The sequence below is a fragment of the Protopterus annectens genome, chromosome 11.part0 (genome assembly GCF_019279795.1).
Source record: "Protopterus annectens isolate FY-2018-M chromosome 11.part0, PAN1.0, whole genome shotgun sequence".
NCBI lineage: Eukaryota > Metazoa > Chordata > Ceratodontiformes > Protopteridae > Protopterus > Protopterus annectens.
This window is the reverse complement of record NC_056745.1, coordinates 451,925,664-451,951,658: the sequence shown is the minus strand read 5'-3', so window position 1 is coordinate 451,951,658 and position 25,995 is coordinate 451,925,664. Positions and strand designations below refer to the sequence as shown.

The 25,995-nt window shown below is 38.0% G+C and overlaps 1 protein-coding gene across 2 annotated transcripts in view; it reads left to right on the top strand.

The window, feature by feature from the left end:
• The first annotated feature begins 293 nt into the window (after window positions 1-293).
• The window catches only part of LOC122815449 (zinc finger protein 252-like), a 304,744-nt gene continuing 279,042 nt past the window's right edge, over window positions 294-25,995 (top strand). For both annotated transcript variants that reach the window (XM_044087954.1, XM_044087952.1), the window contains exon 1: window positions 294-474. In XM_044087954.1, the coding sequence (XP_043943889.1) occupies window positions 336-474 (139 nt within the window). In that variant the 5' untranslated portion in view covers window positions 294-335. The remainder of the gene's footprint in view (window positions 475-25,995) is intronic.

Here is a 25,995-nt window from a genome sequence, read left to right as displayed (position 1 = left end):
ATATGATGTGGTGTGATAGGGAAAATGGGTTCAGAGCGATACAAGATTCTGCCAGAACAAGATGGAGGAGCATGAACTTGAATAAAAGTTGGCTTTGTTCATGGACAGCTACTAACACTGCCTTGATATATCAGTATGTAAAAGCTCGCTTCTCTTGTATTTACTGGGACTGTGAATTCAAAATTTCAATATGTGTGTTTGAGTAAGTGTTGCTGAATTGTGTCTGTAGGAGCCATATTTTTTTACAATTGTTAGGAACTTCACTTTCTCCATTTCCTTATATATTCTCAGATTTCCATAAGAAGTTTAAAATAAAGAAAAAAGAAGTGAAGAAAATGAAAGTGCCCCAGCGCAGGAAGAAAAAGGAAACTACATCAGCAAAACAGTCCAGTGACTTGGCACAGGACGATGATATCGCAGAAGGACACACACCAACAAAAAAAAGAAAGAAATGGCAGCCAAAGGCTAAAGCAGGTGGGCACGTGCTTGCCGCATTAAATAATGATATGTGTGTGTGTGTGTGTGTGTGTGTGTGTGTGTGTGTGTGTGCAGGCACATGTGCAAGCTTAATTTTGTTCTGAAAATTTGTGGCTAAGAAAGAATCATTTTTACAGTCTGTTCTTTTTTTAATTTTTTTGTGTGTTGAAAAATGAGGCACAATACACCATTGCATGGTCATACATCAGTTAAGAAATGAGTGGAACTGCAGAGGAAGATTTATTCTTAAAAGAGGAAGTGAAGGAGTTAATAAATTGTGATTTAACATGGCCTGTTCATCCTCCTCACCACTAGGACTGAAATCCCAACTTTTAGTATGCTCAGCACCAATTTAAATTTTCTCAAACTTCAGCTCCTCAGCCCTTCCCATAATGCACTTCATGATCATTTCTCAGATCTCATTTTCTACTCATTGCATTGACAGTGTCCTAAATTACCCCAGGCTTTGCTGTTATGTTTTAGCATTTTAGTGTAATTATTTGCTAAGGTTTTTTTTATGCTTGTTGTTTTAAATCACTGATCCTTTAAACATCTTTTGAGGAAGTTCACATATCTAGTTAGTTTACTGATGAGCATACTCTCCCATGTGCATGGCTTGGCTAGTTTTCTTTTTAGCTCTTTCACTGTGCTTTCTATTTGCAGTTTGTTTTCTGCTTGTGCAACTTACAGTTTGCTGTAATAGTTTGATGTTTTAGTAGGTATTATTGTTATGTTTGGCTTTCTGTGTTCTTGTGTCTAGCTGTGGCTTATGTTGGATGGCCAAATAAATATGGGGTTAGCAGCAATAAAATCCAGCTGTAGGATAAGCAATGGAAATGTGTGGCTTGTTTGGGTGCCGGGCACTAAAAATTTGGTCATGACGTCCGTAACCTTAAGAATGTTGATAAAAATGTTAATTGATTGAAGAAATAAATTGATACTTAATGCATGCTTTCTAGTGTGGGTGCTTTGGAACCTTCTCCTTTCCTGCATTGAGTTTATCTTATTTGGACTCCCTGTACTAAATCCAAGGATAGTCATTCTAATATATATTGTATCTAAAGTTACTTGCCGGGAGGATAGGGAATATTCTTTGGATAAAGGTATGTCTAAGTTGTTAATGCATGCCATTAAGGAGCATCCTTCTAAATCTGTAAGAATTAAATTCTTCAGAAGATAGGATCTCCTGTCTTTCTGAATTGGGCCTACCCAAATGATTCATCTCTATGCCTGCTTCTGTGGGGTCCTTGCATTTTGTTTAATCCCATAGGACTGTCTACCTGGACTAAGGTTATGTGAGGTTGCTGAAGGCCATACTGCAGGCACTATTGCATTTGAATCTCATTCCACTCCACTGTTGTTCTAGGCTGGACAAGGTTAGTGTCACCCTTCATTGATTGATTGAGTCTAGCTTTTTTCATCAGTTTTTGTTCTGGCTGTGATTGATTCATGGACATTTAGCACCCTGCTGGCACTGATGCTGCTTGCTTCTAACTGTTGGTGTTGCCATCGATGCCGTTGGATTTAGTGTTGATGCCTTCAGGACAAACTGTGTCCATGATTCCCTTGACACCAACATTTTCTGAGATGATTTTGAGGTTGGAGTTTTCTGTCTTCAAGTACTTATGCCCAAGAGCATTCATATCAAGTCTGGCACAAGATGTTCACTCATCAATGGTTTTGACAGGGGTACTGGCATTGCAGAGTCTGGTGCCAAGTTCTCAGTTCTGGCTGCCATGGCACTGATACAGGTATTGAGTTTGGTCACAAACCCAGTTTTAGAGCTCTCCTGCAGAGGGAAGTGTTTCTTTGTATTGTCTTCATTATCAGTCATTCCCAGCAGCCATGTCCAACCTGTGTGTGAGCTCCTTGCCACTTCCCCACACTAAGAAAGAAGGTCTATGGTGGAAATGTAAGTGACTGTCTGAGCCAAAGCCTTCCAGTGTCTTTTCCTACCTAGATAGTTACCCACCAAGAAGGCAAGGCAGCAGGCTGTGTAACTGGAACCATAAATTCCCTGTGAGAGTCTCCTGAGCCATACACTGATGCAGGATATGAAACGGATTCTTTAGTTTCCCCAATGAACCACAAGTTCAGGGATATCGTACAGTTTATGTAGGAAAAGGAGCTGGTGGCCTGTTAGTCTACCCCTCATCTTCTAATGTAGTTCTGCAAGTGGCATTCAGACCACTCACCTTGTCTTTTTAGGTGGTTACTGAATGAGCAGGATGGTGGCAGTTGTCACAAAGGAAGCTTGGAAGGAGCCTAGTTTTGTGGCCTGTATGTACCTAGGAATCTAGTCAAGATCTTCTGGAACCCTAAGCATAAATACTGTTGGGTGCAGAATCTCGAAATGGACTCTGTAGTTGCTGCAGTGTCTCTGGAAAGTACCCTTCACTACACAGAGCCCTGCAGTCCACCCTAGAGAGAAAGAGTTGAGGACTGTGTACCCTTTTGGTAAGCAGGTCTATACATACCCAGCATTTGCAATGAGGATGTTTTGCTACCAGGCAGACATGTTTAGATTCCAGCGTAGTATTCCTGATGGGAAAATGGTGTCGTATGCCATGATTAGAATACAACTCTCTTTTTGGGCATTTGCACTTTCCACACCATAAGTAATCTCACCATGTTTTTTATTCATAATATAACAGATAATTCCTCTGTGATAGCAGGCACTGAAATAGTCTTGCACCTTCATGCTTTGCTTTGCCTTACTAAGTATGCAGAGAATTCCACAATGAATTTCTTTAATGACCTGTTCATTAGTTCTGACCAGTTTGGACCACTTGTCAAGGAAAAGCTGAAGAAAAAGAAAAAGAGGGTAAAACCCTTCCAGACATTGGCATCAAATTTATAACTTCTCATTGCCACTTTTCTAGGATGCAAGAGAATCCATGTCAGATGTAGTTCAGGCATGATCAATAGCAACAAAATCAGCAGCCAGGAATGAACCAGCACATACATGGCGGTAATTTTTTATGGTGGTCATCAACTTAATGATAGAAATTCCCACTAGAATTGGTGGTTCAATTCCCAGTTTGAGGAAAACAGTATACCCTCTGAATCCTTTCCCAACTGCTCCACTTTCGAGGAAGTAAGGGAAGGGTCGTCTAACCCTTCACATGCACATGTCTAAGGCCATCACGTGCAACAAGTGGATATTAGGCATGCTATCCAGACAGGCCATGTAATCCCCTTCCTTTTCTAACCCCAGCCACAATTCTTTCCACTTCTTAGTATCTCACCCTATCAGAAGAGAATGGCACTTTAATGAGGTTTTGAACTGTTTGCTACAAAGCTATCTGTGGACCCCACAAATCAGAGAGTGTCCAGAATTTACTCTAATTTTTAGTACCAAAAAAAGAACAAGAGCCTCAGACCCATTCTAGATTTAAATGGTCTCAATCATTTCACACCATAGTAAAAGTTCTGGATGGTTGTGGTGCATTTGATTTAACCATGTTTATCAAGAGGAGATTGGATGTGCTCTTTAGAATTCCATGAGTCATATTCCTACAAAAAAAAAAAAAACATCAGTTAGTTAAATAGGTTCCTATGCCTCCACACAGGAGCCAGTCATCATGCATTCCAGACTCTTTGTTTCAGACTATCCTCTCCCCTCAAGGATTCAAACATTGCATGCCACTGGTTGCATCAACCCAGGGCTGGAAGGGAACAAGGCCTTTCCCCATCTACGCTCCTTTTCAGCTCCATCTTTATAGCGAATCAGTTGTCCTTCCAAGATTCCCTTCTGCATCATTTCCAGTCATTGGTGATCATAGTAAACACTCAAGTGCAGATTATACAGATGATGACATTTGCAGGTTGTTCGTGGGGCACCTTCTTTGCAATGCCAGTCTCTTTCTTTTTTCCACTGTTTGAATAGTATTCAAGATTTCTAATTCTGGAGCACTTTCAGTGGCTATGTGCTTCAAAGTACCAGGGCTAATAGAAGCCACAGACTTTCTTATACGGTTTGTGAGGTAGCATATGAGCATCTTCCAGTGGACCATACAGTCAGTGGTGCCAGTGCATATACCCAATATTAGATCATACCCTAACTTCTATGGCATTTTGGAGGCGTCTAGCATCATGGCTTCTCAACTGCAACCATTCTATGGGCAGCCACTTTCAAATCCTTAACTCACATTTGACTTGCACAGTGGATACCTTAGCCCTAGGGTAGGGGAGCAGTTTTAAGGTCAGATGGTCTAATGTGCTTCACCAAAAAGTAAGACCAGTTTGCACATAACTGCCCTGGAAATGGGGGTGATCCTCCTCACTCTGCAGGCTGTACAGGATTAACTTGGTGGAGGGGTGATCACCATACTATAGTATGGCAGCAGTCTAGTATATCAACAAGCAAGGAGGTGGGACTCGCTCCTGTATCCCCTGTGCCAAGAGGAAGTAAGATTATGGGAGTGTGCCCTGTCCCTCATATGTCTTTCTAGTTGCTATTGGCATTCCTGGAGATGCTTACTCTTTGGTGGACAGACTCAGTTGATGCCTGCTGATTTGATGTTATACAAGTGGTCTTTCAGCTTGGTGTTGAACTAGGGTTTTATCCATTTATGAGGAAGTTGTGCTATGCTATGACCAGTTAGCTTCTCCTGCAGTGTCTAGTACAATGACTTCTTTTCCCGAAACCTGCTTCTAAGGCAACACCCTAGGAATAATTTTCCAGCATATTTTCTAGTTTGTTAATGCATGGGACATATGATCAGCCTATTAATTCTGATAGTTTCTTAAGATATCCTTAAGTGACATCATTTAAACCCTTATCAAAATTTAAAGCACTTCATCAGTGGGCCAAGACAGTATACCTACTGTAATGATTAAAGCCATTAAAGCTGATTTAGGACCTTGGTTGTACTTCATTTTCAACCATTTGCTTTTAAGTGGAGGTGTTCCTTCTGTATGGAAACAATCTTTTGTAGCTCCCATCCTTAAGGAAGGTAAAACGTCTGATGTTAAAAATTTTCAGCCTATTAGCATTTCTTCAACTTTAGGGAAATACTTTGAAAGGTGTTTGTTTAACTTTCTAGCTATGGTAACCTCAATACTGATGTAATAGATCTACACCAGCATGTATTTTTTCACAGTAGATCTACGTTTGCCATTAGCCAAGTCCTACAGTTACAGAACCTTGGCCTATTATATCAGTTTAGCTTGCATCATAGTATTTCTTAATCTAGCTAAGACCTTTGATTCCTTGCCACATCATGTAATATGTAAAACAATGTCTAAATTTGACATAAATCCCTATATTATTAACTAGATCAGGGAAGAAGTCAGCCATTAGTTATCAGAGGTTTCTAACAAATTCAGCTAAAGTTATCTGTGGTGTACCTAAGGGTTCAGTCCTTGTCCCTTTGTTATTTAATAGTCTTTGCTACCATTCCTACAGAAATAGGATTCTCCATTATTAGGAACAAAGACTTTAATGAAATTTATATATGTCAGAAATATCAAATTGGACATGTGAATCTGGAATCTCATTCAGTTTGGACAAATGTAACACAATTTTTTTTTGGAAATCCTAGAATTAAATAGCTGTTTTTATTTTTCTGCATGATGCTGTCCTTTAAGAAGTTGCTACTTAAAATGACCTAGGAATTAAAATTACAAAGCAGTTTCATTTAAAAACCCATGTGCAGATCATTGTAAGTTATGGGTCACATGCTGAAAAACCTATCCATTACAGATAAGAACTGCATGACAAGCCTGTTCATGATGTATATCTGACTGATTCTTGAATACAACAGTTTATTTTGTACTTACAGCTCAAGTCAGTTGAATAAATTAGGCCAATATTCATAGTCCAGGGCTTCGAAAATGACTTGCAGTTATCTGCGAATACTGGCGTTACATGGTTATGCAAATAAGGTCAGCAGAAATTATTTGTGATGAAAAAAGAAAAACAAAGTATTTTTTGAAAACATGCAAAAGGCATGAATACATTTGCATTGACTTCAGCAGCAAGAATAAATATGCATTGACTTCAGTGAGTTCAGTGCGGTTCAAGTGTTTTTTGTTTAAATATATAATTTTTTTGAAAAAACACCTACTTCTCACAAAAGAGTAGATTGTTTAAAGGTCAGCATTACAAACTTACAAATTATTTCACTAAAGTGTGAGGGTTTGCGTTCCTTTTTTTTTTTTCTTGGTATCACAAGTGATCATGGCTAAGCACAGTCACACATACATTTAAGGAAAGCTGCGGACTGCACAGCACTTAAAATTTATTTTTCTTTTACAAAGAAAAGGGGTTTGTTATGTTTTATATAGGGGCATCATTTTGTGGAAAACCTAATGGTTTCATTAGCATATATTTTAGGAGTGCAATGATTTGGCAGACTTTAAAAATTCCCTGCAGACGACTCTATCAGAAATACTGGGTGAGCAAATTGGTGTAACTAAGGAAATGTTTTTTTTGAGCAGTGATACAGGATCACAGTTGCCTGGACATAGTAAGGTTTGCTTAGTTTAATTCTGGGGAGCTGCCAAAAATCAATAACTAGAAAATGGAAATCAAAGTCTAAATAAACCATACTAGAAACAGTGACTATAGTAACAATAACAGAAATAAAAGAAATGAAGTAGGATCTTTAGAAAAGCGTAGGAGCAAATTACATAGAAAAAATGGGAATTGTGGGAAAAATACATGCAGAATAATGTTTTGGAGGAAGAATGAGGCTTTAGGGAAGGCAGGTAATGAAAGAGCTATCTGATGTCTGATTATTGACTGTATGGAATATATGTGATGTGTAATGTTTGCATCTGAAAATATGTCAATATGGTTTGTTTTCATTTATATAAATGTATGATCGTGTAGGTCATTCATGCTAGTTCAATAAAGGTATTTCTTATTTTAAAAAAGGGGAAGATGGGAAAGATTGAAAAAGGGGAGACAAAGAGGGGAACACAGAAGGGAAACATCAAGATGGTTGTGCTGGAGGAGGTGGGAGAGAATGGCCGCTATGTTTTTGTCAGGAGATAGAACCCCACCCCCCCCATTTTTTCTTTCTTTTTTTTTTTTTATATATGAAAGAGTAGTGTGGGTGAGAAATAACTAAGAGGGTATAGGAGAAGTAAGGGAAGAAGGGCTGAAGAACCGCCAGCTGGAGTCCCAGTCCACAGAACCTCAAACACTTCCACTGCCAGATGGTGTTGCAGTGCAGAAACTTGATGCTGAGGGAGTAGGTGCTTGTGTTGGTGCAGTGGATGCTGTGTACAGTTAATATACTACACAGGTTGTGGTTTAACTAACCGTTAAAAGAGTGAAACTTTGTCAGTCTAAGGTTCTGTCGGATACCTCTGCAGAATAGCAGTACTGGACAAAGTTTTATTATACTGATTTTATGATGAATTTACCCAGATTCCAAACTGTTGACTATGTCCAAATATTAACAGTAACTGTTAAGATTATTAGGTCTATGTTTTAGCACCTGTGTTTTATTCATTGCAAGTGAATGGTTATTTTCACATAAAGCAACATTCTAGTCAGAACAGTAGTACCACAAAAGACTCTGAACATGTAATCACCTGAGATATACACAGAAGGCCATGCACAGTACGTATTTCACTTGAGATACTTTTTTTAGGAATTGATTTTATTTTGTAGCAAACAGAATATCTGGGCTTTGGAAATGTTACAAACATTGCTAGACAGAATACAGACATTCAGTTTTAGATTTCAACACACTGTTTTCTCTTTTCTTTTTTCTTTTGGCTGCTGTGATCATGTGACACATCTATATGTACTGCTGATTTAAGACTTTTAACCATGTGTCTACCAGTTAGACATTGCTGATTGCACTGCAGAAAGTTAGAATTGAAGTTTCCTTGCCATAATAATGTAGTTCAAGACAGTGTACTGTTGCTTACTAGTCTATTTTTGCCTGGCAAAGTACTGTCCGTGTGAAACACAACAGTTAAAAAGTACTCCGAGACTCATCAGTGTATTTGTGCAATTTTTTTTTCTGTTGCATATTCTTGCCATGCACATAGCAGAGATTACTTTACTATTTCTGTACAAAACTGTACAGCTTCCATTAATGCATTCTGAACCTGGAAAGCACTAATTACTCAGTTATCAGCTCCAGGGATTCACCTTTAAAAGCTGCCTTACTTATCTTTCTTGCAGTTATGCAGTTAGAGAGAAAAAAAAAACTGTGTACTCACAGGCTGTACAGTGTGATAAGTTGATTAAATGCCACAGTCATGCCATGTCTCATTTCTCATCTTCCCTTTAGATGCTGACTTTTGTGAGCTAAAGTCTGCTGTCTCCACCTCCTGTTACTGACAATTCTCTGTCAGAAAACTGTAAAATTCTATAAGGACTTATTCCATCAACTAATAATTAGAATATAATGGATGCTTATTCCTTCCTTATTGCCACAACTCTACCACTCCATCTGCCATACTACATCATAAACTCTGCTGGTATATGAGAAAATAGGCTAGATTCTTTGTAAAGACTGGCTTGCCAATATAAACCATACTGTGTTTTGTCTTGAATGAAAGTCCTAAAATATGGGATTTGGCTTTTCACAGTGCAAAGTAGATTAGATTTTTAATGGGATTACATTAAAGGACTTTGCAAGAGAAAGTTAGACAATAGTGGGTAAAGAAGGGGGAATCTAATAGATTTGCAGAGGACACAGGTATGGGATATTTTTGATTAGCAGTGCTAATCTTCACCACCTCTCTGGTATTTTCAGCACTGAGTCAGGGCTTTTCAATTCAGAGTGTAGCAGATGATACCAGCAATTACATTTCAGCACCATGCAGCAGATAGGAGGAAATATGTGTTTTGGAGAAGGGTGGGTTCATTCCTTAGAGTGGTTGGTATTAAGAAAGCATAGGAAAGACATTTTTATTGGAGTTAGAAAGGAAAATGTTACAAACAAGTTTCAAGAGTTGAAGGAGCAGAGTAGGTCAGGACAGGAGTTGTAACTGGAGACAACATGGCAGAAGGCTTTTTAAATGAAAGAAGATATTGTTAAGATAAATAATATTGCAAAGACAGAATATCTGGCTATGCAAATATAACATTTTTTCCAAATCACAACTCATGATGGGAATCCAGAATTGTCTAAGATAATCCCAAAGAATTAAAACAAGGGCAAACTTGTTATACCAAAAAAGACATTAGGTGTAACATGAGTCACATAGTATAATAACATTTTAACAAATCAGAATCTTACAGCTACTCATGCCGTTCACATGAAGAGGGCATATATATATATATATATATATATATATATATATACGAGCTATCATTGTACTGTTACCAAATAAGGAGGGATGCATCTGTTTGATATGTTGGGCACTGTTTTTCATCTTACAATGAACTTTTGCACTTGTGAAAACTTCATTAGGATAAATTATGGCATAGGCTCCTCTGGCAACTTTATGATACTTCACATCACATCTGCTCCGTTATTTATTTTAGTAACACAGGTAAAGAATTTGCCTTTAGATAGACATGAAACATGCCAGCAACTTTGTTGTCTGTTACAGTAACAGGAAAGGAATACAAGGAATCTCAAGGCCACAGTTAAGAGTACACTTCAGTACATCTCTAATGTCTCTAGAATTACAGAATATAAAACAGAATTTTAATTTACTTTAATATGTTTTCTCTATTCCTATTACAATATTGTCATGGATGACGGTATAACTAAAAGGCTAAAAGGAAGAGCATATACATTAAAGAAGGAATGATGGTAGGGTACCCTCCACACACGCAGTCTGGGAGGTGAATAATACACGTATATGAAGTGGATTGGAATAGGCTAAAAAGAAAGGTGAAAAGCTCTAAAGCTGTGTGAGGAAATAATGGGTGACATAATATGTAGATTTTGCCTGAGAAGGGAAAGCAGAAATAATAGTGGCACAACAGGAAATTTTTGAGTGAATGAATGAATGGGGAACATGAGCCTTAATGAAAGGTAGGACGTGATTAGATGTCATACCAGGAAGCTAGGGAGATGATTTTATGGTTAATCAGACAATAGTAGGATTCGATTGCCAGATGGAAATGTGGCAGAGGAAATGGGGTTGGAAAAGACAACGAAGTTGGTAGGAAAATGGATGGAATGAAGGAGCAGAAAGACAGAGAAATCCAGGCCATAGCAAAGGGTAATATAAGGCATAGGGGTGGGATTAAAAGATAAGGTAGGAGAATACAGTGGGGAGACAGCTGTACATAGAAGAGAGGATAAAGTATAAGAAGGAACACATGGAGATTAAGAGAAGATGTGGGGTGAGGAAACTCCCAAAGAGCTAAATGTAACACTTGCCACAGTTATGGCAGGGAATTGGGAGGTGAAGCATGCTATGCAAGACAAAGGAAAACAAACTCTGAGAAGGGAAGTGATACGTGTAAATATGTACATAGTTTTAATTGTTTGGGAGGGGAATGGGGATTTGCTAATCATGAAAGGAAGGAAGAGAGGAGGTATGAAGGTTGGAGAGAGTTCTGGATGCAATGAAGAGAGAGGTTGAAAGGAAATGGAAAGGAAGGAAGAATGAGATATACAAATGAGAAGGTTGTCAAAAACCAAACTAACAGAGAAACGGGAAGGAGTTGGTTTAGAATTAATGAGGGATAATATAAAATTAGATCTATAGGCTTGGAATGTTAATGGAATGGGATTGAAGATGAAGGGAGAGAGAATACTAGCACATATTAGGAGAAGTAAGGCACAGATACTTCTACTGGAAACACATCTTGAACAAAGCAAGCACCTGTGATTATGGAAAGGGAGGAGGGTTAAGGTTTAAGCAATTTCTTCCTGGGGATGGAGGAGATAAAGAGGGTTCATAATACTGGTAGAAAGGTTATGCTCAATAAAAATAAAAAGTAAGCTACAGGACAAGAAAGGTAAATGTGCTGGTGTAAAAGGACCAATAGAAGGTAACAAGATTACAGTAATAACTGTTTGTGTTCCCCCAATGCATTAGTAAATGAAATGAGAAGTGGTTTTGCTGACATAGTGAAGTTTCAAGAAGGGATAGATGTATGTATGGGAGATTGGAATGCGGAAGTTAGGAGAGGACAAGTAGATGGGAGACTGTGAGTGAGGAAATTAATCAAAGAAGGAAGGTTTCTGAGGGATTGTATCACAGCCATTGATGATTGGGCATATGTGAGTGAAATAAAACAGAATATCGATAGAAGGAGATTTTGCTTTTTTTGGTGAGATACAAAACATGATTGAAAATAGATAGAGATTGTATTACAAAAGGGCACATAGAATGGGTCAAGAAAGTGAGGATTGAACCAATTACACTGACAAACCGGGCAATGATAGGACTGAAAATAGTCAGGAAGAGCCCTATTGATGGAGAGGCATTGGAGATTCCCAATAAATCTATTGGGCAGTGATCAAGAGAAGAGGTTAGCATAGACAGTAGATAAGGCCTTGAAGAAAGAGGAGGAGTTGTAGAAAAGTGGAAGAAGATTAAAGCAGACATAGGAAGAGAAGTCAGAAAATTGCAACATGAACAGAAATAAGAACAAAGGAAAAGGTGGTAATAATGAAAAATGAACTGCTTGAAATACAGTGAGACAGTGTGTCAGGGTGTACAAAATAGGGAAAGAGGGAGGGAGAGAGAGAGAAATAAACATTTGCAGAAGACTGAAGATGAGAATATCTGGAATAAGAGGATTGTGGTAGAGAAGCTGTATTTTAAGGTGAACCCTAGTGTAAAGGTGTTAGTGATAAGGCTTGGGCAACAAGAGGTAGATAGTGGTATATAGGAAATGAGCAATGGAATTCAGGAAGGAAAACACTCTGGTTGGAGGAGATACTGGAGAGTTTAGGGGATGTTATTGAGAGTTATATAAGAAGGGCATAAGATAAATGGAGATAGGTGAAGAATTAGAACAGTGGGAATGGTCGAGGATGATGCTATTGGAAGACAGGAAAAATAAACAGATGAAAGGGAAAATTCAGCCAGACTCTGAATTCATGTGAAAGAATGGCAAGAGGGTAGTGTTGGCCTTCCATCTTAGTTTTGGGGATTACAAAAGGAGTAAATTGTTAAGGTTTGGTTGGAGCTGTTTAATGGGATAATGGAAGGAGGACAGCTTCCAAGATCATGGTAAAAGGCAATTTCTGTAATTCCTAAAGAGTGGAGGAGTCCTTGATTACCCTCATCATATAGGCCCATCTCAATACTTAATCGTCATTATAAATGTTTTATGCTGCTGCAGGCAGAAAGAATGAGAAAGTTACTACCAAGACTAATACATTGGGATCAGACAGGATGTGTAGGAGGCATTAAGACAACTGATAACTTGATTAGAATGCTGCTACTCATGAAGGATGCACAAGGACAGGAGAAAGAGTTGGCCTTAATCTCACTGGATACTGCAAAATCAGCTTGATGGGTAGGCTGAAAATATTTTTATTTATTTTAGATAATGAGGCAGAATCATTTCCCAGAGGCATGGGTAAGGATGATTGGAAAAAACAATGCTCAGGGGGCCCCAGGCTAAGGTAAATATCAAAGTGTGACAGTCAAGTAAGACTGTGATAGAAAGGTGAACAAGGGAGGGATGTCTGTCATTCCAGTAGTTGTTTGCATTGTATACTGAACCCCTGGCACATATAGTAAGGGACAGTGAAATTAGAGGATATAAACAGGGAAATGTAGAAAAGAAGATATCCCTTTATGCAGACATTGTCAGATTATAAGGCAGTTATGGAAAGACTGTGGAGAATATTAGATTTGTTGATTAAAAGTCCAGGTATACAATAAATGCAGACAAAATGAAGATATTGATTTTGAATGCGAAGAAGCAGCTGGGCATGAGGAGGAGGATGAGGGGATGATATGAAAAGAAATAAAGTATCTGGGAGTAAGGATCAGAGACTGTAGAGGAAATCATGAGATGGACTTATGAAGGATTGTATAGGAAAGTGAAGGAACACATTTCTAAATGGAAATGATTGAATTTGGAAATACCAAAGGGCGCAAGTCTTAGAAGTGAGCATAATACCTCAGTTTGTTTACTCAGTACAAGATTATTGGAAAGTACTGGACATTTTAAAGAAAATGTAGCAAATGTGCAGGGATTTCATCTGGTATAGTCAGAGACTTAGATTAGCATGGAATATAAGAGTCATCAGAAAAAGGAGGGAGTAGGGATTCCAGACCTGAAGGAATGTCTGCAGGCATGTCTACTAGTTAATCTACTGAGGACGGTTGATAAAGAATATGGGGAGGAATGGAAAAATATGATACAAATGGGATAAAATCTTAGGAGAGGAGGAAGACATACTAGTGCTGATGCTAGAAACAGCAGTAGTGGTATTGATTTTGCCTTGGATTATACAGATGCAAAAGGAATTTAGAAAGTTATGACAAGGAGATGGGATGAAATGGACAACATAGATAGCACCCATAGGTAGACTTAAGGAAGAGGTATAAAGTAAGGCAATACTACTGAGATGGAGTAGGAAGAAGAAGAAAGTAAAGCTTTGTCTCATGTTCAAATTGGAGGCAGACTGAAAACCTGGGATGAACTGAAGGCTGAGTTTCAGTTGGAAACCTCTCTGGAATGGAAGTATATGGGATTATTTGATTGTTAGCAAGAGATAGACATAAGGCAGGCTCCCAGATTTGTACTAGAAATTGAGAACAGGAGAGTGCAGGACAGAGAAAAGAAAGGCCTGGTGAAGATAGGGATAAAATGGAAAAAAATGCACAAGAGTGTCCAAATGAAAGATGTTTAAGAAAAAAGTATGAGATCCCATCACAGAGGAGGAGTGGGAAGAGATGGTTCAATTGCCAAGGGACATATCAAAACACGTGCATTCAGAATTTTTGCCTGGAAGTACTTGCACAAGTATTATTATAGCCCATCTAGACTAGCTAAGATGTTCCCTGATGCATCTGAGATATGTTGAAGGTGTGGTACAGAGAGGAGGACACTGTCCCATATGTTTTGGGAATGTGAGAGACTATGAGAATATAAAATGGAAATAACAGGCTTGTTAAATGATAGAGGATATCTGGAAGTAGTGTTGATGAAAAAGTTTAGTTTTATTGGGATATGAGTAAAGTTCTAGGGAGATGCAAAGAAATAATAGGGCTTGTTGTGATTATAGGAAAAAGGTAATAATGAGGCATTTGAAGATGCTGGATATTTCAAGAAGGACAGATCTAGAAAATTTTGTAATAAACATAAGACAAAAAGAACTGAGACAGTTTGAGAGGACAGAATTGAGCAAGTTTAAGAAAAGATAAGGAAGCTTGGTTAGAAGAGAAATTTTATTAGAGCAAGGAAAGGAAATTAAAGTAACAGTGTGAAAAAAAAACTGCTGAAAGGAGGGTGGTACTTTTGTATTTAGTTGGTTTTGAAGTGGGAGAGGCAAATGCCAACATGGACATGTGATAAGAGACAAGGAAAGTGTGAAGGTGGTGAATATAAATGAAACAGAACCTATACCAGAGACAATAGGACTAAATGGTTTTATCGAACATATAATGTGAAGGTGTGTTAAACATTGTAACTGCTGAAATCAAGTTGGCAGAGTAGTATAAAAAGGAAAAAAAGAAATGAGTAAGGAGAATTATGTTATGTAGTGGATAAAGCTGCCAACCGTCAACACAGGACGATATGTACCATACAGGAGGATTGCATTTGAATGTTGTTTAAAGCAATGCTGTAATAAAGTTTGGATGTTTAAAAAGAGAAAGTCCTGAGGCATAAATTATGTTGTGGCAATAAAGTTTATTCAGGTTTTGACAGCTAATTGACATTACATGAAATAAAATATAAAATGGTAGACTGAAAAGACTAACTTAAATACAAAGAAACTAGTGCTTTCTCAGCTTAGGTGTTACATTTTGGAATTTTCTCCTATTATAATTCACATACTCTAAACTGATAGAAAAATAATGCAATAATCTGTTATTTTCATCACTTAAATATCATCATGACGTAATGCTGCAACCTCAGTTTTCCTTCAAATAATAATACTCTATTCATTACAGAATTTGTGAAAAAGCAAGGTCAAAATGCACAGAGATGGTGTCCATATGTTTCTAAATGTAGTTTTCTGAAAGTGCATTTTGTTCACACACAAACTTTTATAACAAAGCTCAACTATACTATTTTATCTCAGACTTGAAATATGTACAATTAATCATTTTGGTCTAACTTGCTTTCTCACATAACACAAATATCTTTTCTGGTTTACCTTACTTGAAAAAATGTAATTCAACTTGAAGAAATTCATTTTGACACTTATCTTTTAGTATTTCTTCCTGTTAAACCACCCTCTGTAGTGAATTGTCTTAACAATCCAATCCAGTCCTAATCTTGACCACTACTTGGATTATGGTGTTTCCTTCCATCTTTTCTGTAAACCATCTTTTCAGCATACAGGCAAACATGGCCTTACTTGTGCTGTAAGACAACATAATGCCGAGAACTATTACTTTGCTTCCTCTACTCCTCCCAGTCATTCACCTAATCATTGTTAGTCTTCTTTGACTGAATTTGTTTCCCAGTTTAATAATTCCTAATTTAATGTGTCTGTCTCTTAATCTTCACCTTCTAATAATTTCTTTAACTCAGCAACACATTTTAATATCCTCCAGGTCGACCCATTCAAAAGAATACTGCTGAAATGTAACACTGACGTAGATTATCCTTCAGTATGTTTAAAACACACCCAATTCTATGCTGTTATAGTCATTGCACACCAGTCTCTGATGTACCTTTCCTTCTATCCCGAAGTTCACCAAGTCCCTCCACCGGAATAACTAACAGGTAGCCAAGCATATAGCAAATGTTTTCCATGAATGTATTACCTGAAAGCCATTAACATCATATTATCACTACAGCTCAGTACATCTAATATGTGAAACAAAATGGAGAGAAGAGCATAAGCAATCAGTGTCATTCATACTTCCCATCAAAGAAGAAATATAACCATACTATATAACAATATTCCCATACAGGTAGACTTGTCACAGGTTAATCCAGACTTTATGTGCACTTCTTAGACAGAGAGAGATTTCCATCCAATTCCATAGACTGGACTCGCCCATCTCATAAAAAATGGCCCATATTCATTATTGTTAATGAACCCAAAATATGCAGTTATACTACTGATCTGCTTTAATCATATGGAGAAGTTTGAACCTCTTTTAGGGGAGACCTGAGATGGTATTCAGGTTAACTGCGAGAAATTTGGCCAGGAAACTAAGGAACTTCAACATTCTTTTCAGTAAGTGCCATGGAATATTTTAAATCCACCAGGGATACCACTAACTCAGGCAGATAGGGCTTCAGTTTAACATCTCATCTAATATTGTTAAAGTAGTCGTAGTCCATCCCTAAATAATGTCCATCTCTCATAAAATGTATGCATCTCTCATACTGATCATTATCTTTAGATATGTTAATATAAAATAATAATACAGGTGTGTACTTTTCAGTATTCCATTTGACAACATTATATGTTCATATAGAATCCTAGCATACAGTAAGTGTACACATTCCTGTTAAAATGCCAGGTTTTTGTGATGTAAAAAAATGAGACCACAATAAATGATTTCAAAACTTTTCTCACCTTTAATGTGACCTATAACCTGTACAATTCAATTAAAAAACAAACAAATCTGTTACGGGAAAAATATAAAAAACAAAAAACGTACTATACGCTGGTTGCATAAGTGTGCACATCCTTAAACTAATACTTTGTTGAAGCACCTTTTAACAGTTGTAAAAAAACACAGGCTATAGTATCCCTTAAATTTAATTCTTCCTCTGAAAACTGATATGGTAATAGCACCTATAGCCAGAGTATTGCCACTTCATTTTGTAGTGAGTGAAAGGTGTCAAATATTCTAACTGCATCATTCAGACATGATAATATGACCCTACTTGAGTCGGATACATAAGAAGGTGCATGCCTTTACACTTTAGATTAGCCTTTCCCTTATGCTAAGTTTCATTAGTAAAAAAAACTCTATTCTTTTCCTGTATGTCTATTGCCAGTGCATTCAACTAATACAATATGAATTACTCAAAAATTATATAAAAGTAAATATCTACATTAATGGTACTATAAGCTCAAAAATCAACTACCTCCTGTTCTGTACCCCCAGAATTTCCTCATTTATCTCATACCAAGCAAAGAGCTGTAGGTAAATTTATTTTTGTTTTCACAAATGTAATACAGTCCAACTCTCACAGCTAGTGCCGCTAAGAAAAATACCATATCTGCTGAAGCAGACCAAGAGCTCCAAAATAAGAACACTCATATGCCTGCAGAGAAAAAGCTTATTAGGTGCATACAAAACAAAGATCTGACTATCTGCTATCTCTAATATGTAAATTCCTGCACCTAGAAACCCACACTACATTATCCTCTAAACTCTTTCCCATAACCGTGTCTTACAGCCTCAGCAACCAGTCCTCATCAGGACCAACTCTGCAAGCCCCAGAACCATGCCTTACTGTGCCAACTACAGCCTCCAAGTGTATTAGTCCCTAGATTATGACATGAATTCCCCAAATTAATTCAAACCACATTTAAAGGTAGACCTGAGGAAATAGAACAAGTGCAATTGTCCCAACTTAGGCCATGTAAAATGAAAACCTCCCTTGTACAACCATCTGTCCCAAGCCCAACCCAGCTTTTCTTTAGTCATGTACTCTGCTCCTTATATTTCTCTCATTTACTTTAATCCCCTCCATTTTTCCCTTTTGTCAGAAATGTATATATGCAATTATATTGTGACATTATTTACCCACTGTAATTCATGGCTTTTAGTGAGTTTAACCTGTTAACCGCTACTTACAACAGTTTGTACATTTTGTGTCATTGTATCACTTTTTGCAGTGGTTGCAGCATGCTTTTTCTATAAAGCCTAGGCTGGGCTTGAAATTTGTTATTGATGAACATAAAAATAAGTAGAACTATAATTTCCTTTTGAATCCAGTGAACAATGGTCAAATATTCTAACTGCAGTAGTCAAGACACAATACAGTCTAACTCTCCATGAGTTATTTACATAATAAAAAACACAGTTAATCATTTCAAGTTAACTTGTCCCCTGTTGAAAGAGCATCACCAGTAAGGAATACACAGAGACCACTGTTCTTGCATTGTATGCCTACCGAAAATGCTATCAGTTGTCTTGATTACAGTAGCCAAAATGACATACACTTGATCTCTACGTTGTAAGGATACAAACTAAAAGTGCAGGCATTCATAGTATCTTGACCATCAGCAATATTTTCACATCACATGGGATCCTACATGAAATCAGTATAGCAATTGTATAAGCATTCTAATTACTTTCGCGTAGAAATGTTTACCTTCTCAAACTCTCATGCACTAGACAGGCTGTGCAAAAATAGTCTTCCCTCTGCATTCTGGTAAGACTTATCCTCCAGCTCTTCCTCTACTAAAATGAATTGTATGGCCTCCTTTCTTATAAAAAACTTACATAGTCAGGATGGATTGGTACTTCTTTTCATTTTACCTTCACTTGTCCCACAGTAGTAAACATTAAAATTTCATCTGCCAGAAGCACTTTCAGCTGAACATGAAAAGTCAACTTATAGTTTAACTTTTACTTTTTATATTTTCTAATTCTAATCATTGCTTCAGTGCAACTTCAGAATAATCATGAGCCATATAAATCAGTCAGCCAGCAGCAGTGAGTTGTTTTACATTTTCCCACGTCTGCCAAAAAACATGTCACTCTTTATACTACAATGCAAACTTTTTTTGCCAAACATGTTTTTGTTGAATTTGTAATGTGTCTAAATTGATAATTTGTAATGTGTAAAGTTAATAACATGAGAGGTTGTAACTTTGAAGACAATAATAAATCAAAACATTCCATAGCTTGTATACATGAGGTACTGAAACACATATAAATAACCTAAGATTTTCTTTAAACAGATGAAAACTGAATAGAGAAAAATGCAGAATATAATATAACAGGAAATACTTAGCTATAAATATGAAGTTTAAGATCCAGATGTTCAGTTTGTAATGATTGTATAGGCATAGCACACTGCTATAATAAACATAATTATGTCTGTTGTGATGGAAAAATGACAGACTCCTCCCAGGTTATAAAGCAACCCTTGAATTTTCTTGAAAGGGTGTATATGTTGAGGAATTTAATTATGAATAGTGAAAAGTTTGTAAGCGACCTGTTTGTTATTTTCCATTCAGTAATAGCTTAGTACTTGACTAGAGCTGTGACAATGGTGAATAGTATGACAAAGAATTCTGTATATTACAGACAATATACACCTAAAGAGCTAAAAGTGTACAATTTAATAACTAAATTTCTTCAGCTTTTATATTTAGAGATACCTAGATTTTGTTAACCTGTTAACAATGCCAAAAAATGCGAAGGATGTCACATAGCTCACTCTTTGCTGTCTTGAGAGTTTAGGAATAAAGCGGGAATAAAGCTTCTTAAACAGGAATGATGACATCAGGTTTTTCCAGATATCAATATATGTGCTGTCTAACCTAAGCATATGATCCAGACTGTCAGCATGAAGTATATGATGGTTTATTCTTATATTTAGTTTTTAGCACTGAGTTATAAGTGTTTGATATGAGGAAATTGTTTCATATTGTGAAATAGTGAAATCCTAAATGTGTCAAAAGGGAGTTGATTGCATTTTGATAAGTGGTCCAGATAAAGTTTAAGATAACCATGTAGCATCTATGAAGAGACATTGTTTGACAGATTTGCTGTAAAGGAGAATTTATCCGGGAAGAACTCAGCTGCAGTTAAGGATCCATGCAGTGGAAAAGTCTTGTATCATTGTGTCTCCTAATAGGATATTTAGATTATTAATTATGAGTTGAGGAATTTCTTTACTAAGATTTTATTTTAATGGGACTGTCAAGAAACTCAGGGGTCTGGTATTTAGCCAATATCTTTGAGTAAACATATGATATTGGTGCAGGGTTACATGGAAAATTTTATAGAGATGTTTGCATATTTTTAATGTCAAAGGTAGTGATAAACTAGGACTCGTTATATGTTTATGGACCTGAAATAGTCTAGCTGCTCTTGATATAAGACCAAAGGAAATTAGGAAATCTGAGGCCACTGAAAAGTTTGAAGGCCAAACAAGTTGGTATTAACACTGATGGATTTTGGATACCAAACAGATTTAATCAAACTCATTACGAGTACACATAAGTAAGTGCTGCAGAATTTGTTTGCATGAAGAACTAATGCTGAAGAAAAAAAGAAAAATATACACCCTAACTATGCAGACCATACACATTAATGAAAACAATTTATTGCCATTTGGTCAAATGTGGTTAGATTTTTGCCTCCACTTTATTAAATTATTATCATTAAGGTTAAAACTATCACATGTGAAACCTGTGTATAAATATGTCAACAGTTATCAGATCTGCAGGTCAGATAGAAAAGCCCCATGATGACTTGGGAAAGAAGGACCAAAGGGATAGCTTTCTGATTAGTTCAGATTAAGATGGTAAGTTTAGAAAAGGCTGAGATAGTATTAATAATTCTAGGGGGATTAGATCGTGGAAATTGACTGTGATTGGTAACAGTCCCATTAGTTTTGGGGAAAGTAGCAAAGCTACCAGCAGAGGATCATTATAAATATTAACAGGTAGGGTAATAACAGACAGCTTTAAAATATTCCATTTTTAGTAAGAATTGGTTTGGAAAAGAAGTTAATTATATAATGTGAAGTAGAAGGCTCTTTGTCTTAACTGCATTAATAAAGGGGCTGGGATAACAAAACTTGAGCATGACATAGAAAATGAGGGAGAAATTGACTCAGCCATAATCCGTAATGGTGCAAATGGCAAACATGAAAATGAGTTAAATCAGGGTTTTCACAAAGAGTCCATTCTTAAAGTCTGGGTCAATAGTTGTGTGTTTTTAAGAAAGTCAGACTGGAAGGGTGAAATTACGTACACTATAATGTTGCCCATCCACTTGGTGAGGACCACTGCACTCATTTTAATAACAGCGTGAATTAATGTAATGGGTTTGTGGATGCTGAGATTAATGGGATCGGTATTTGGGTTAGATGGCATAATGTTTTAGATTTACGTCAGCGGTACCAAATGGCAGAAAACAGAGTTAAAAACCTCAGGAAGAAGTTTATTAACTTTCACAATGAAGGACATATAAAATTCAGCCATATAACCATCTGGTCCTGTCATTTTGTATCCTTTCAAAGAATTAATCACACTAACTATCCCAATTAGCCTGAGCAGCTATCATCAAAGAAGATGTCCTTCTTTTCTACTGTTGTAGTATTCTTAACTTGAAGGATTCCCCACCAAGGGTAGCCCGACTTCCAGCCAGTATACCGAAGCCTTTAATTGCCTTAAGGTATGCCATACATTGCACCTATGCTCCTCGCATATGTAGGGCATAAAAGCAATATCTGGATGTACCATCCTCAGAACTTCTCTACCACCATTCCAAATGCAATCTTCAATCACCTGAGTGGTTTGCTGGTGTAAGATAAGTGCCCCATTGGAGTTTTCTCTTTCTTATTTCTGCTGCTTTTTGTTGTGGGGTTTTACATGCCATTCAGAAAAGGCAAATGCCAGTGTGGGAGACAGATTCCACATAAGGACAGTCACAAGCAGTGCTTGTTTTGCTTAGGGCCTATTCATGATCATAAATCTTGCAGTATCTGTCAGGCCTTTGTGCCTAAGTCCTTACAAAGTTCTCTCTCTTTCCTTGCAAATTGTTTGGAAAACCATCATCTCAAACTTTTAGTGAAAGATGCTGTAGAGGGAACATCTAGCCCTAATGTGGAGTCTTCATTAAAGAGAAAGGCCAAAAAACCTAGGTCAGACTCTTCCACTGCACCTCCTACATTGGACATCTCTCTTGAGGCTGCTGAAAGTCCAGAGGTTCACCCAGTTTCTGGGGTCAAATTCCTTGGTTGGGACCATTTTAGAGGCCACCATGGATCCGACAACAGGCACATCCTTGGAGGCATTCCAGACATCCATTTCGGATGGTCATGGGGAACCAAGACTGTTTATCACAGAAAAGCCTAGAGGGGTTCCTCAAATTCTGTTGAGGGAGGAAGTTTTGATGACAGTTATTGAATGTAGGCCAATGTCAGGCCTTTCCATTTTTCATAAGGTGGACAGCCAGTTAAAAGAGAAGCAAAAAATCAAGCATGTTTCTTCTCCCAGGGACCCTCAAACTGAATGGCAAATTTTATCCAGGGCTTATTTAATGCCCTTATGGTGATGTCTCTGTCTGTGCTCCTCCTTGGACATCTTCCCCTCTCAAGAGAGTTAGGGATCAGGATGCTCTGATGAAGAAGTTTCTTCAGATGAGGAATCCTTGGCCTATTCCACCCAAATCCCATCACCTTTGGAATACATTTCTCCTGAAGAGGAATCTACCAGTACAGAATCTCCTATATTCTTTAAGTGGGATTGCTCTTAAGTTTAAGATGTGCAAAAGAGATATTATGAGCTCCTACAAATGGATTCACCCTCTCCATCTGCTGTTCCTCCAGTTTTGCTTGCTTTACTGGAAGCTTTCTCTTCAGCATCTTTGGTTCCAGATTCACAGCCACCTGCTCCTAAGAAGCCTGACTGTTTTTATAAAGTGCCCGATGATTGCAAATTTCTTTATAAGTGTCCATCTGCTGACCCTTCAGTAGTTTCTGTTGCTTCAGATAAGTCTTCCAAGTTACTGCCCTCCCCTAAACTTATTCCTTCTGATAAGGAAAGCAGGATTAGGGAAAGACTGGGAAAGAAGGTCTCTTCTTCTGCCACTCTTGCCTTTTGTACTATTAATTACCAAACCCATGTGACTAGATATGTTTTGGTTCTCTTTTCCCAGGCTACTTAAGTTATTTCTGACCTTTCAGATTCTGAGGGAAAAACTTCAGTCTTGTCTTTGCTAGGGGCTTCCTCTCAGGTAGCTTGCCATTCTATTAAGTGCAGCTATAATGCAGTAGAAGCTTCATCTAGACCTGCTGCTTCAGGATCTGTATTGAGGAGGTATTCCTGGCTAAGGCTTCAACCTCTGCTAGATGACATAAAAGCTAAATTAATGGATGCTGCTCTGGATAACAATGGGTTGTTTGGTACTGCTGCTGATTTGTTTAAGTTCTTTTAGGAGAAAGGCAAGGAACTATGGGACTTGAAACATCTTTTTGTTTCCCCTGTGCCTAAGTTCCAAAGGAATTATCCTTCCAAGCCAGCTTTTGTTCAGAGTCAGGCCTGTCCCCCTCCTAAAAGTAAAAAAAGTGGAAGGAGGGTTCCTCCAGCTAAAACTACTCTGACTTCTTCGGCTCAGAAGCAGACCTTTCCTGACAAGCCAGGTATTATCTGACTATCACGCTTCTCAAAGCTTCATTCCTTTCTCGTTTTGTCTTTCTCTGTCTCTTGCAATTGGGTCAAACATAACCCAAGACTCATGAGTTTTTTCTATCATTCAACATGGGTATTTCATGGTTTGGAAGTGCCTTCTCTCCTTCATGGGCATTCCTAAGCCACCTCAGAAACATTTGCATTTATTACTAGAGGTGCTTTGAGAACTGTTACATCAGGGGACTATTCAAGAGATGCCACAAGCCCAAAGGGGAAAAGGGTTTTATTCCAGAATGCTTCTGGTGCCCAAAAAGAAGGGTCCTTGGAGACCCATTGTGGATCTTTCATACCTAAATACCTTTCTGAAGGTTCCTTTCTTTCACATGTTATCTCTTCGCACCTTGTTCCTTTTACTTCTTCCTCAAGCTTTCATGGCTTCTCTGGATATCAGTGATGCCTACCTTCACATACCTATTCATCCCCTTTTCAGAAAATGTTTATGTTTCTCTGTTGCTTCCTGGTATTTTCAGTTCTCTGCTTCGCCCTTTGGCCTCTCTACTGCCTCAGGGGTGTTCACCAAATGCCTAGCTTCTGTGATTGCTTTTTGCAGGCTTCGAGGCATCCAAATATTCCCTTACTTGGGCAATCTCCTGTTTCAAGCATCCTCTCCAGAGACCTTACTGCAAAGTCTTCACTTTACCATTAATCTTTTGCAAAGTCTGGGGTTCATAATAAATTAAAAAAAAAATCTCTGTAATACCTACTCAAGATCATGTTTTCCTGGGGTGCAGGATTCAGATGGTGCCTATGTCGGCATCCTTGCCTCCACCAAAGGCATTGACTCTGATTTCCTTCTTTCAAAATGTTCTTCCTATGACCTCTGTCACAACCAGAGAGTTTTTGAGACTTCTGGGATTTATTGATCCACCATTTCTATGTTACTTTTAGCCAAACTCCACATGAGGAAATTTTAGTGGTTCCTGAAATCAGAGTCAATGCCTTAGCAACAACATGTGCATCCCCTAGAATTTACAGTAATTCTTCTTCCCTGTCTAAAGAAGGAACTTCTCTGGTGGATTCAGCAGTTGTCTCTGAACCCAGGCCTTCCCTTTCATCCCCCTGTTCTATCTCAAGAACTGTTCTCAGACTTCAGATGTAGGTTGGTGAGCAGCCTTTGACACTATGAAAGTACAGAGGGTCTGTTCTCTTCAGCAAAAGGAGCACATCAGCATCAAAGAGATGAGAGCTGGCCCTTCAAGCTTTCCATCCTCTTCCCTCCTCAGGGCCTGGATCAATATCTGGATGTACCATCCTCAGAACTTCTCTACCACCATTCCAAATGCCATCTTCGATCACCTGAGTGGTTTGCTGGTGTAAGATAAGTGCCCCATTGGAGTTTTCTCTTTCTTATTTCTGCTGCTTTTTGTTGTGGGGTTTTACATGCCATTCAGGAAAAGGCAAATGCCAGTGTGGGAGACAGATTCCACATAAGGGCAGTCACAAGCAGTGCTTGTTTTGCTTAGGGCCTATTCATGATCATAAATCTTGCAGTATCTGTCAGGCCTTTGTGCCTAAGTCCTTACAAAGTTCTCTCTCTTTCCTTGCAAATTGCTTGGAAAACCATCATCTCAAACTTTTAGCGAAAGATGCTGTAGAGGGAACATCTAGCCCTAATGTGGAGTCTTCATTAAAGAGAAAGGCCAAAAAACCTAGGTCAGACTCTTCCACTGCACCTCCTACATTGGACATCTCTCTTGAGGCTGCTGAAAGTCCAGAGGTTCACCCAGTTTCTGGGGTCAAATTCCTTGGTTGGGACCATTTTAGAGGCCACCATGGATCCGACAACAGGCACATCCTTGGAGGCATTCCAGACATCCATTTCGGATGGTCAGGGGGAACCAAGACTGTTTATCACAGAAAAGCCTAGAGGGGTTCTTCAAATTCTGTTGAGGGAGGAAGTTTTGATGACAGTTATTGAATGTAGGCCAATGTCAGGCCCTTCCATTTTTCATAAGGTGGACAGCCAGTTAAAAGAGAAGCAAAAAATCAAGCATGTTTTTTGTTGGCTGGAATATCCAGAGCTAGAGCTGTTATTTTCTAGGGCCATTATTCATGGATTTACAGAGAGCTGTACTGGTCCTTCCTCTGTCCAAGTTTCTTC